This window comes from Pleuronectes platessa, chromosome 23 (genome assembly GCF_947347685.1).
Source record: "Pleuronectes platessa chromosome 23, fPlePla1.1, whole genome shotgun sequence".
Lineage (NCBI taxonomy): Eukaryota > Metazoa > Chordata > Actinopteri > Pleuronectiformes > Pleuronectidae > Pleuronectes > Pleuronectes platessa.
This window is the reverse complement of record NC_070648.1, coordinates 13,664,548-13,676,935: the sequence shown is the minus strand read 5'-3', so window position 1 is coordinate 13,676,935 and position 12,388 is coordinate 13,664,548. Positions and strand designations below refer to the sequence as shown.

At 42.3% G+C, this 12,388-nt stretch overlaps 1 protein-coding gene across 2 annotated transcripts in view; it reads right to left on the bottom strand.

The window, feature by feature from the left end:
- The window catches only part of pde5ab (phosphodiesterase 5A, cGMP-specific, b), a 56,032-nt gene that overhangs the window by 11,854 nt on the left and 31,790 nt on the right, over positions 1–12,388 (bottom strand). The window contains exons 11-16 of one of the 2 annotated variants that reach the window (XM_053416778.1): positions 10,886–11,061; positions 8,300–8,359; positions 4,310–4,456; positions 1,703–1,828; positions 882–976; positions 676–763 (exon numbers count right to left, since the gene is read on the bottom strand). In XM_053416778.1, the coding sequence (XP_053272753.1) occupies positions 676–763; positions 882–976; positions 1,703–1,828; positions 4,310–4,456; positions 8,300–8,359; positions 10,886–11,061 (692 nt within the window). The remainder of the gene's footprint in view (positions 1–675; positions 764–881; positions 977–1,702; positions 1,829–4,309; positions 4,457–8,299; positions 8,360–10,885; positions 11,062–12,388) is intronic. The other variant, XM_053416779.1, reaches the window with a different exon arrangement.

Sequence of the window (12,388 nt, the reverse complement as noted above, 5' to 3'; positions counted from 1 at the left end):
ACCTGCTCCCGATGTTAATATAAAGTATTTAAATATAAAAGTCTCTTTCTGTTTCTGCGAATAGATCCCTTTCACCTCAATCTTACAGACTGAACCTCTTAGGCTGTGTGTTGGCAAGACTGTAGCGATATGATAAATATAATGATACAGGGATTACAATTCATACATTGCGATAGATTGTGATACTGTAAACAATCTAATGTAATTTTTTTGTTCCTCTAATTTTAGGAAAACTGTCATCGCATTCAGAACACAGCCCCATGTGTATTAAAATACTTTAAGAAGGAGAGTCAAATGGCTTATGATGGATAACAACACCGCTATTGAAGGTTTAAACAGCACAAAGTGAACCATTAATCCTTAAATGAAAGCAAATCAATATAATGGTTTGTACATCACAACACATATATTGGGATACTCAAAAAGAAATATACAGTGCTTTAGAGCAGGTTTAAGGAGTACATATATATATATCTCAGGTATAGAGGAACAACAATGAAATGCATTTCTGTTCATATCACAGACATCATTTAGCACCTCATGAAATATGCTGCTTGTTAGACAAAGTGAGAAACCATCTAGTTCTGATTACGTCTGATTGGAGCATTGAGAAGAATGATGAGTGGACTGAAAGGCTTCCTACACCAGTGAGAGTGTGGGAGTGGGTGCACCTACTGGGCTGTTGAGGATCATGAGGCACTGGTCGAAGTGGTGGTGCTCCATGGTGGAGTGGCAGTAGAGCTGGGCCAGTGGGTGGTCGCTCCTGGACGCCAAACACACAGACACACACACAGGAAGTAAGAAACCCACAGAGTGGTTACACTTGCCTCCCCCACACGCATATCCATGTACTTGTGACTTATATTTGACTCAAGCTGCACCTCTGTATGTAGGAGTTGTTGACTCCTCTGTGGTCCAGGTCGTGGCTGAGAGTCGCAATCATCAGAGCCAAGACCTCCAGATCACTCAGCTTATTCTGCCAGGAGGTGGATGAGGAGAGGGAAGGAAAACAGGAAGTACAGAACAGAGGTAAAAAAAAAAAAAAAAATACACACTTGAGCTAAATCTTCATGACATGTTTTATACCAGACACTGAAACATTGAATCACCCATTACAGGTCTTGTATAATTTAGCTAATTCGCTATTAATCAAGTCCAAAATATTCCAATACACACCATCAAATGGCATTATTCATTTGTTCTCGTTGTTTCATGATAGCGCCATAGACTGTATATAAAGATGGTCGTCCTCCCCCTATGAAGAGATTAAGCCAAAATATCGCTGCCTTATTGCACATTTGGAGCCAGAGTCTGTGCAGCAGCATTCGGGGGATGGAGCCGCAGTATCATGGTCCCACTCGTACATATGGTCCGTAAATTGTGACTCAGTTTCAGCTGTCAATCATCAGGCTTCATCCCATTGTTATAGAATCAAATAGCCGACCAAAGTTATTGGAAAATGTGGAACTTGAACGTACATCAGTGTGATAAGGACCACCTTAAATGGCTTACTCCAGCCAGGCTCCCTTTTGGAGAAGCATCATGTTATATATGGTCAATGGGTCGTACAGATGTAAGCAACATAAAGATAATAATGGAAACAATTGCCTGTCTGTCAGGACTCGATCCATTCAATTATCTTCTCGAATAAAAGAGAAGTTAGTGAATCAGCTCAGCCTAAACCTGGAGTGGCTGCACTGACCTGTAGGCGTCCTGACTTGAGGAGGGCAAACATGCACTGGGCCGTGTTGAAGGCATGCCTCCAGTTGTGATAGGCCACATTCTTCCTGTAGTTCTTCTTCACACTCAGAACCCACTGGCATATACTCTGCAGAGGAGACAACATGCACAGATACCTATTTAACCCTTTGAAAGCCATCTCCCTGACCCATTTCTCTGTTGTGGATATAAGCAAATGTGTTAACAAACAGTAGTTATGCATCGAGTAGATAGAGTAACATTGTCATTCTTTTGCACAATGATAAGACCCATATTCATTCTCATTGAGCTCTGTTTTCTTCTTCACCAACTGCTAAAGAACTTAGCTGCTAACTACTCCACCATGTTCGCCAGCTGGTCACAGCTGTGTGTGTTTACTCTAGGAAATAAATACGACCTCAGATTGTGTTTATACACCGACTCCGAAACTGTCATCCATCATTAGAACAGGTTTCCCAAAGATATTCCAGAGAACTGTTTGAGCTGAATTGGATCACAGGTGTAAATCCAGAACAATGAGATGAAAGAGGCTAAAAAGCTTCACAGATTTGAGTTATGAGTTAGAGTTTGAGTTACCACAAACAAGCTAAACATACAGTGAACGTGGAAGGTCAGGAGCTCCGGCACAGTTAAACCATTCCCTTACATCTCTGTATCTATTGATACATGCTGCCTAAAGACAAATGAAAGTCATAAATAAGAAGTATTTATTGATTTTCTATTAAGCGAAGTAAACATGTACCATACAGAGGAAAGGAAAAAGGAAACGTGATGATCAAAGAGTCCGGAAGTTTTTCCCATCTGAAAGTGAAGAGCACACTCTCAGCAAATCAATGCTCTGTGCTGCTACACTTCATGTTTTCCTTGAGTAAAGCTCCTAAAACAAATCCTTCAGCTAATCAGGCAAGCAATTCATTTCAGTTAATCTTCTCCACAGGGATGATTACCGACTGACCTAAGATCATAATTTGACGATACAACAATGAAGAGGTGATGAAATAATTGGGATGGGATGCTCCAGGGTGGTCGGTGTGTCAGTTCCCAGTGTGAACGTCAAACTGACAGGCTGCGCTGCTGGTGGGAACCTAATCACCTCCAATCAAAGCCTCTCTTTATGAGGCCTCTCTCCCCGCAGGCACTCCGGAGGTCAGCCACCAACATACAAGGACCTCTTCACATGGAGAGGGCGCTGCGGACGGGAGCCAAAACCCACCAGCAAATTGGGCGGTGCTGGCGCCGAGCAGGACTCTGATGAGCAGAGCGGTGGGTCTGACAGACAGTGGTAATGGAGGGAAAGATTTGTGTGTGTGTGTGTGTGTGTGTGTGTGTGTGTTTGGTATGTGTGTGGTCTCCGGTGCTCTCTCTTAAGGATGCAGGCAAATGCACAAATGTTAACACAGTTGTAAATGCAGTCACATTCATATTACTCACACTCACTCACAGTTGCCTTGTAATGGTCTAATGCTGCTGACAATGCGGAGCAGATTGTTTTCTGGCATCAATACGATGAGAATCTGCTCTTGCCTTTTTCCATGACGTACTAAGAACCACAACAAGTTCATGTCAGTGTTCTCGTCTGTTGTTGCTTTTGCGGTTGTGACGTTGCCTTATATATACCGTTATAACAAAGCCTTGAGGACTGTGATTTGGTAACCTGTGCTCATCTTTGGTTTTCATATTTTCATATTTTCATATTTAATGACCATGATGCTTCTGGGTATGGGGATTTGGCGGCGTATGCAATTCAGCTTTTATGCTTGTTTTTGTTAACATATGGTTCAAAGAAATGCTTTTGCCACCACTACCAATAACAGTTCTTAAATATTAATAAAACAATTATTTAAGTCTCTGCGGTGGAAATGTAGCTAGGGATTGTTTTTCAATGAAGCCCAGTTCGTATCTGAAGCTATTTCCCTATTTATAAAACAAGCTATTTTACTGTAGTTTTTCTTCCCCATTGTCTTGTGCTGATGCATGGCGATGTGCAAGAGCCCCTCAAAGCCCCTGAGTGAGCAATTTAAAAAGGCTGACTATAGCCATTCCCGTGTACACAAATACTATTGTAGACCAATTATTGTTATCGTACTATTATTAAAATTAAAAATATACCTCAAACTTCCATATTGTGGCCCCCAGTGGCTACAAAGTTGATTACACCCAACAGGGCCATTACCCTGCAGTGGATAAACAACAATTTGAGAATAATGCTCCTCTTACCCGCTGACAAACACTTGTTTGTAGTGCAGGCTGCTGTTAGAGAAACGTCATTATATGAAGGGTTCATTCAGTACAGAGAATGGATACACTCAATGTTACTGTAACCTGTTTATTAAACTATGACACATCAATTTCTAGTTTATCTCGTGCACAAGTGGAAATCTTGGCCCAGGGGAAGTGTCATGTCATTTGCTCAAAACGTCCCACACATCCTCTGCAGAGAAATTCCATGAAAACATGTCCTGGTGATTTAATATATCATTCTGTCTGCCTTAGTGTGGATGGATAAACAGAAACAATGTGAAAATGAGTAATAGTGTCAAATGCTTCACTAGGGTCAACTGTAATCTACTTAACTATCACCCGCTCTTACCGTGTACTTCATCTGGAAGGTCTGGACCAGGTTGAGGTCAACGAACATGCGGATGGTACCCCACGTGGTTTCCGTGTCCGACAAGTCGAAGTCGCTGAAGCTGAAGTCCATGAGACGCAGGGACTGGGCAGACGGTATTGTGGCTACCTTTAAAACACACGCAACAAACATTTGTGAAATGCAAAAATGAGGCTGCAGATACAGTGACGCACACACACGTGAATATCAAAGTGTATCATGTGCATCAGTTTTCATCTTCATCGCATTATGGATGCGCAAAGAACAAACCATGATTTAGCGGATGAAAAGCCAGTAAGGGTCCTTTATCACATCACCTGTTAGATATTGTTTTTTTACCCTGTTGTAAAATGTAATCGTTTTAGAAAGTAATAACAAAAGCAACGAATGAATAAAGCAACAGGTAAGGTGTAATGTTTTGATAAGATAAGATAATGCACTGTCATTAATGAGAGACGTTGGGTCTCCACTTTCTCTCATTGTACAAAAATCTATCTGGCTTATGGGCGTAGCCATCTTGCGCTGGTGATGTAATTTGAAGCTAGAGTGCACAGCAGTCTTGGTGTGGAGCCTCATTGTGGAGGTCCAACTCGACCAATCAAAAATCAGTCTCTGCCGTCAATCTTGACATTTCCCTCTAACTGAAACCAAACTTATCAGAGACATGAAGACTTGAACCAACGTGTTATACGAACTAAAATAACACAGTCTTGGTCAGGGTGCATGACCTGTATTACAGCCAGACACCAGGGGGCAATCTCACTTTCGGGGAGCTATTGTGTCTAAAGTATATTATTTATATTTGTCCAATCACAGGAAGTGTAATCATGACAAATCACCATCATTCATTCAGATTAAATACTAGTTATCACACGGTTATCATTTTTGAAATTCTTAATTTACTTTATTACAAAAGTGACATCTAATCCTCAACAGGGTTTTTGGTTCACGGTGTATCACTTGTACTGTAAGTCGCGGTCTCTTGGGCAGAATACCCCCCCCCCCCCCCCCCCCCCCCCCCCCCAAAAAAAAAAAAATAAAGCCTGTGTCCTAGATACCAAGTGGCGCGTCCTCCTAGTAGCACCCTAGGGAGGCCACTTAATCAGGTTATGCTGTTAGTTCAGCCACTTCTCCACAGGAGGAGAACAGAGCACGACCTGTGGAGAGGGTCACATGGTGCCTTCTTGAGGAAGCACGCCCGCTCCGATTGGCTCGTATTTGGAGAGCTGCCTCAGTGAGCAGTCAGCAAATCGGTGACATACATGCAAATGAGCGAATTAACTGAATCATCACCCAGACTGGCAGCAGGGAGGTACTTCAGTATTTCACATGTTATTGTGTAGAAAGCCACTTGAGACATTTCTAATTAGGAGTTTCTTGAAAAAGGAGGGCCAATAAAGCTGATTCTGTATATATATACACACACAAATATATATGTACAAAAGCTGCATCTCACAGACATACACACACTCCTGCACATTATACCAAGGTGTCATCCTTCTCCGGCACCAAAGAGAGGTGTGAACATGTCTCACATGGAGACTCTCCTGTCATGAGCCGCATGTGTGAAATTGAAAAATGTCCCAACCCTATTCTCTGGGCACTGTCCAGGGTCCATGTGTGAAAACTGATTAAAAGACAAACATTCTGAAGCCTCTACCTTCATCTCTGAGCAATCCTTGTACAAGGGGATACAGCTAAAATCACAGCGGTGCCATTGTCTTAAACTTATGTGTCTGGTGATGTTGTCAGACGAAGCCATGGCGGTAAAAGGAAAGTGTTATCAGAGCACAGCATCAGCTTGGAAATGGGTTTAAAGTGTCTGCTGCTAAACATGTCCTCTTAATGGACCACATTTCTGTCACTGTCTCATACTTGTTCCATTGACCAACAGCAGAAACAGAGAGTCATCTAAGTCAGTGGTTCGATTTCCTGGCTCCTCTACTCTGTCCTTGGGCCAGACACTGCCTCAGAAAAGGATAAAACAAACTTGTCATGGAAATTATTGAATCTAGCTCTCCTCTTTGAAATGTAACATATCCTCCTGTCCTGATAGCTATGCTCAAAGTTCAGTTGGATTGACCTGAGGAAACATCATTGTATAAATTCCACTTAATATTTGCTTCTGCCTGATATAAGGAAATGTTAGTTACTTTGAACCTAAATGCCCTTGTTACTATTGGATGTTTTGCCCAATGTTTATACACTCAGGAGAGAGGGGGGCATCTACCCCTTTGCTGACAAAGTCTGATCACTGGACACGTCCTGCCTGCATGATACCGAAGGATGACGTGAACCCTTGAGCTGCATATAAAGCTGGCACATCTCATCTCGCCCGTGGTCAGAATCTTGATACCTGCAGTGGTGTTGACGATTCCGTCCCACTTGGCCAAGTGTTTGCTCAGTAACTCTGTTTGTGTTCAAATCTATTCTCTGTAAATTGTTTCTTGACCATTTATTAAATACTTTGAGATCATTGAATTGACGTTTTATTTCCTCACCAGGGAATTAAATACAAATTCTCTCCACAACACTGATGTGCTGTCAATCGCCGTTTGTACTGCGACCGCACTTCTTCGTCTTGATGACCACTCAAAGCACTTTATAGTAGAGTTTTTGTCATTCACACACATTCATACAGTGCATCTATGATCACCAATTTCTCTATGAGAGCGGCCCAGCCTCCAAGGGTCATCTGGGGTTTAGACCTAAGGACCTATAGAGGACGACCCGCTCTAACCCCTATGCCAAAGCAAGCCACGTCAGAGCCTTCTTTTTTCCTGGGATGAGTCGGCTGCATTTGGAGGAACCTTCGGAATGGGACACTCTCGTCACACCGCTGTGACGCAATCTGCCCCTGAATTACGACTCAGCTCATGTGTGAATCTAAAGTTGTGTGCTTTATTGGGACTTGGCTTTATTAAAGTACCATATATCTGAGCAGAGGCCCAAACTGATCTGAGACAGACACAAGGCAGAATACCCTTTCCAGCCATATACCAGGTGTGATAGGTACATGCTTACATGCAAAAAGTAATAAGACACTGTTTTAAGTGCGGAGGAGTCAAACCTGTAGAGATGTCTGAACGCAATTATATGATGAATCATTTGAAGAGCTAAAATAAACCTTCATTATGAACTATTTCTCTGCTCGGCAGCCGCAGCATAACAGGGCTTCTGCCTCTGTGTTATTATCACGATCTCTCCACGGCCATTCTGCTGCCGAGCCTCGGCCAGCTGCACCTCCTTTTAGAACTACACAGCAAAGTGTTTTTGCCTGAAGAGGCTTTGAAAGTGAAACAAAAAAACACCTACGTCAGGGGGCCTCTACACCCGGAGCACAAATTCAGCATTGTCTGGTGTCTCTTTGAAACCCTGCACACGTCATCGGTGAAATATGTCACGAGTGTCGTTTTTAGCCTCCACACAAACCGACATGGTGTCGCTTGATTTTTAAACCACGGCAACAGCAGCAAATAAAAATGAATAGCTATTGTGCTGTCTGACATTTCTTTTGGTTTCCTGCTTTATATTAAAAAAATGTGTTATATCTGTGTATTCTGAAAAGCAGTTTTATTTTTTCTTCTGAAGTGTTGCACCACAAGTTTTTCCACCTCTAATAGAACGTCATAGAAACTATTATGACAAGGACATATTTAAAAAAATCAAACATCTCACACTTTGTCGAATAATAACTGACTAATAACGTACATAGATAATTCATGTCAACCACAGTCCATTGTAGAAGGTCATTGTAGATTTTGCATTATGTTTGCATTTTTTGCAAAAAAATGTGCTTGTCAAGGCCACAGACATATAGTGTTGCTATAATGATGCTGATTCAGCGGGGTGGTGTTCTGTTACATGACTGCTTCCTCTGACCCTGAAGAACAACATCTGCCTTTGTGTGTGTGTGTGTGACTTTATTCACTCACCTTAGTTTCTATTGTTTAATAATGAATTTTTATTTACCGCTGTTACCTGCAGTTCCCGCGACTCTTCCTCTGTGGCGGAGGCGTGATACGACAGAACCTGCAACATACACATAAAAAACAGACGAGGTCAGCAACTTACTGTAGACTTCTCTACAGATCAACCTTCTTCTTTGTGGTGACCTTCAGGTTGTACGACAGAGTACCACGGCCACTTGAATGGAGAAAAGTTGCGATAATACCAGAGTTAAGTCGTAATATTATGAAAATAAAGTTATATATCTGTAAGTTAGCAGCATTGCACAATAACTACTGAATTCTTCTCCATGAAATTTCATGGAAGGATGTTATATGGGCCAGAGAAGAACTCAATTTCTTTAAAGGATCGGTGTGTCAAATTTAGTGACATCTAGTGGTGAAGTTGCATGTTGCAGCTGAATACCCCTCACCTCGCCCTACCTTTCAAACATGACAGGTGGATGCTGGGGTGGTGCAGCGATACTGACACAGGGCAGCAGAGGCAATAGCAAGCAAAGAAAGAGATGGGAAATCCTTGCAGCTTAAATAGTCTGCCAAATTGGTCGGGTGTGTATGACAGGGGATTGTGTTGAGACATGTGTGACACAACTATAATCTATTCACTAAGTTTATCACATATACAGTTAGAATTGTAAAATAATGTATCCTCAAAGGAGATGCAGTATAGATAATGGATGTATGGATGGAGACAGTTTCTAAATCAACTTATTGTGATGGGGAATGTTCTCCATCTCGCCCACTAGCAGTAATGATGCATAAATACCCATATAGCACGATATCTCACTGCCTGTCATTTAAATAGACTTTCAGAACTTTCCACGAGGAGGCTGCTGAGTGATCAAAGACCCCCCACAGTGGCAGTGATCTCGGTGCCTCAGATTTGGTCTAAAAAGCACATTTTGGCCCAGTTTCTTCAAAGCTACCTTTGTTGCTATTGCGATGTCTTGTGACGAGGACGTATATTCTATGGTGGGTGTTCTCTGATCATTTACTAGCTTCACTTTGGAAGCGTGAACAAAGTGATCATTAAAAGACTGTTTCTGAAGCACTGAAGCAATCCTCTGTATTCGAACTGGTTAGCATGGAGCTGCCCATTCAGATGCGCTGTTATCTGTCCAGTTGTGTAGGCGACCATCTCTCATCAAAGTCAGGATTAAAAGTTACAGTACAACGCCTCTGACCAGTGCGAACGAATTGAACTGGGAAAAGCGGCAGAGGAGGCGGGTGTCAGCTGCAGCCGAGAGGAGACGACCCCGCCGACACCCTGAAGCTGACAGCTCCCGACATACTGGGAACAGGGACAGTGTATGGTGTGTATGCATTTGTGTGACTGGGAGGGAGGGCGCATGCAAAATGAGCACAGGGGGTGTTTATAGTGGATGGTGATCTTGTGTGTGTGTAGGATGGGGTGGGCTCGGTCATAATGAATTTCTGCCCGTCACACACGGTGAGACAAGGAAGTGTCAAGAAGCAGCAAAAAACAATCAGTCTGCCTCTCCTCATCACTGTCAGTCACAAGTCCACAAATAGCTCACTACATCACTTGGGGACATCTACTGTTGCAAGACTACAACTACCTGGATACAGTATTTTATTACTTGTTATCTCTGACTTACTACTTTTCTGTCTACATTATACTTCACTCGTAAACAGCCTCTGAGGAGACACTGTGCTGACGTAGGAGCAATCAAATGAAAATATATTTGACGTAAACTGCAAAATACAAGATATAAAATACAATGTGTTTTATTCATGGACAAAATGTTGCTGAGAACTGAACAATAAAAACTAATAAGATGAAAATGTGCTCATACTGAAAAAGTCAACACATTGCAGATTTTTGGTTCAATCATAGGAAACAACATTTTAAGGTTAGCTCCTTGTGGATCTGTCCAAGTCTTTCATAACATTTTGTTAACTAGGTTGATTCACTTTCCATTCTGCTTACATCTGATTCCACCTCGTAACTCTATGATAGAGTTCCAAGGGATTTTCCCACTGTCATTTACCCCACACATTAATGACACCGACTGTAGTGAAAGAAAATATGGAAAGCGTTCCTATTCTTCAACCACTTGAGTGGCCGTGGGAACATGCAAGTTAGATCCACAACCCCCCTCCCCGTTTTCACAGGCAGTCTGTCCCTCCTGGCCTAAAATAAAAGGTCAATCTTAACAGGCTACTGATGTACGTATGTATGTAATGTTTTTTCTTCTTTTCTGAACAAGGACAGTTTGGTTCAAATGCTGATAAAACTGTGATTACACAAGAAATCGGCAAATGGTTCCCTTAATAGGACATGGCATGATATCATAAAATAGGATGATCCATAATCTATTTATAAAACAAGGGTGATTTGAACCTTTGTAATAATGGCCGGTGTCAGGCCTGGTTATCTTGTCAGTTGAGGTAAATAAAGACTCTCTACTCTCTATTTGAGAATGGAGGATTTTAGTGAGACAACCTCAACAAAGCCATATGTGCAGTTCACTGTATGATGATTTTTGGGATTAATGTATAGTGTGTGTGTGTGTGTGTGTGTGTGTGTGTCTGTCTGTGTCTGTGTGTGTGCGTGCTTGATGCTGACCTCCAGTGTGACCTCCTGCTTCGCCATGGCTCTCTCCACGGTCTCGTACATCTGTGTGTTCTGGATGCCGAGACCACAGAAGATGGCGAATGCCTCCAGGAACTGCTCGTCGTTCCTGTTGAAGGCCCTGACGCTGCCCGACGCTTCATCCATCTTGTTCGCCAACTGACATACACCTACACAGACACAGGAGAACATGCGTCAGTCCCACTAGTTGACCTGTCCTGGTCCACTATTCATAGGTTTCGTGGGACCGGAGATCCCAATAAAACCAGTGGTATGTAAATCTGGAGCCATGTTGTATTTTTAGCTGTAAACTGTACACATTGCCAAGAAGGTGGAACGAGTCAGGGGTTATACGTGACTTTCCATGACAAGAATTGATGTAAATGTTTAAAAATGTGCCAGATTTGGGCAAACATCCAGAGCACTAGGAATCTATTTCAGGAAACAGAGGCTGAGGGGAAATAAAAGCAATAATCTAAGTTTATGGTGAGTTCCGGGCTCTGTCTGGGGCGGCGCTGGACACAAACACACAGAACACGGCTGGCTAGTGTGCAGCTACGGTAGAGTTGGAACACTGCAGGATGTTCTTGGGGCAGAGTTTAAAAAATAAATAAAAGAAACTGGTGATACAGCATTGTGGTTGTAGCTACCAGTGAATTTGTTTTCCGGATTCATATAAGATCACCATGACCTTCACCTTTCACCACTGAAATCTAATCAGTTCATCTTTGAGTCCAAGTGAATGTTTGTGTCAAATTTTAAATCCTTTCAGGTGTTCCTGAACCACAAATTCAGTGAATATGTGTGAATATGAGCATGAAAAGCAGGAAATTGAATTAGAACTTTGCATTATATTAAAAGTGAATACTTTTAACATTAAAAAAAAAGTTGAACTGGTGTGAGCTGAATGTTTGCAGTCTTTTGTAAATGACTGGTTACATAATCCTTCAATTAGATACAATTACCACTTTTTCTGCGACCTGGACTCAAACCTGCGCCAAATAAGGACATGGAAGAGAATATTGCCTCTCTAATGCCAGTAATGTATTCACAAAGCAAAACATTAGCGAATCTGAATGAATGCGTTGTGGGTGAAAGGCGAGGGACATGTCATTGTAATGAAGATGTTTTGATCTTGCTCATCGACTGGGACTCTTCAGGGCTGGAGGAGAGGCTACGAGGACCTGCTTTGTCTGATCACCGAGGGACATCCGCGGTCATTAGTCAGCTAATGGAGTTAATTATGCAGACGATAATTACTGTGATGGATGGAGTGGCAGGACCATTCATGAACAGATAATGGAAGTGGTAATGCCGTGCTGGCTTAAAGTGTTCGCAGGTCTAGGATTTAAGACGGTTAATAATCAATGCATTAAAAAGTAAATGCGGAACCACGACAGTCTGAGGACATGGATCTGGGATCAGTGATTGGCAGGGCTCAGCTCTCTCTGTTGGATACAGCGTGTGTTTCTACTATAAATTATATTGTGTCTGACA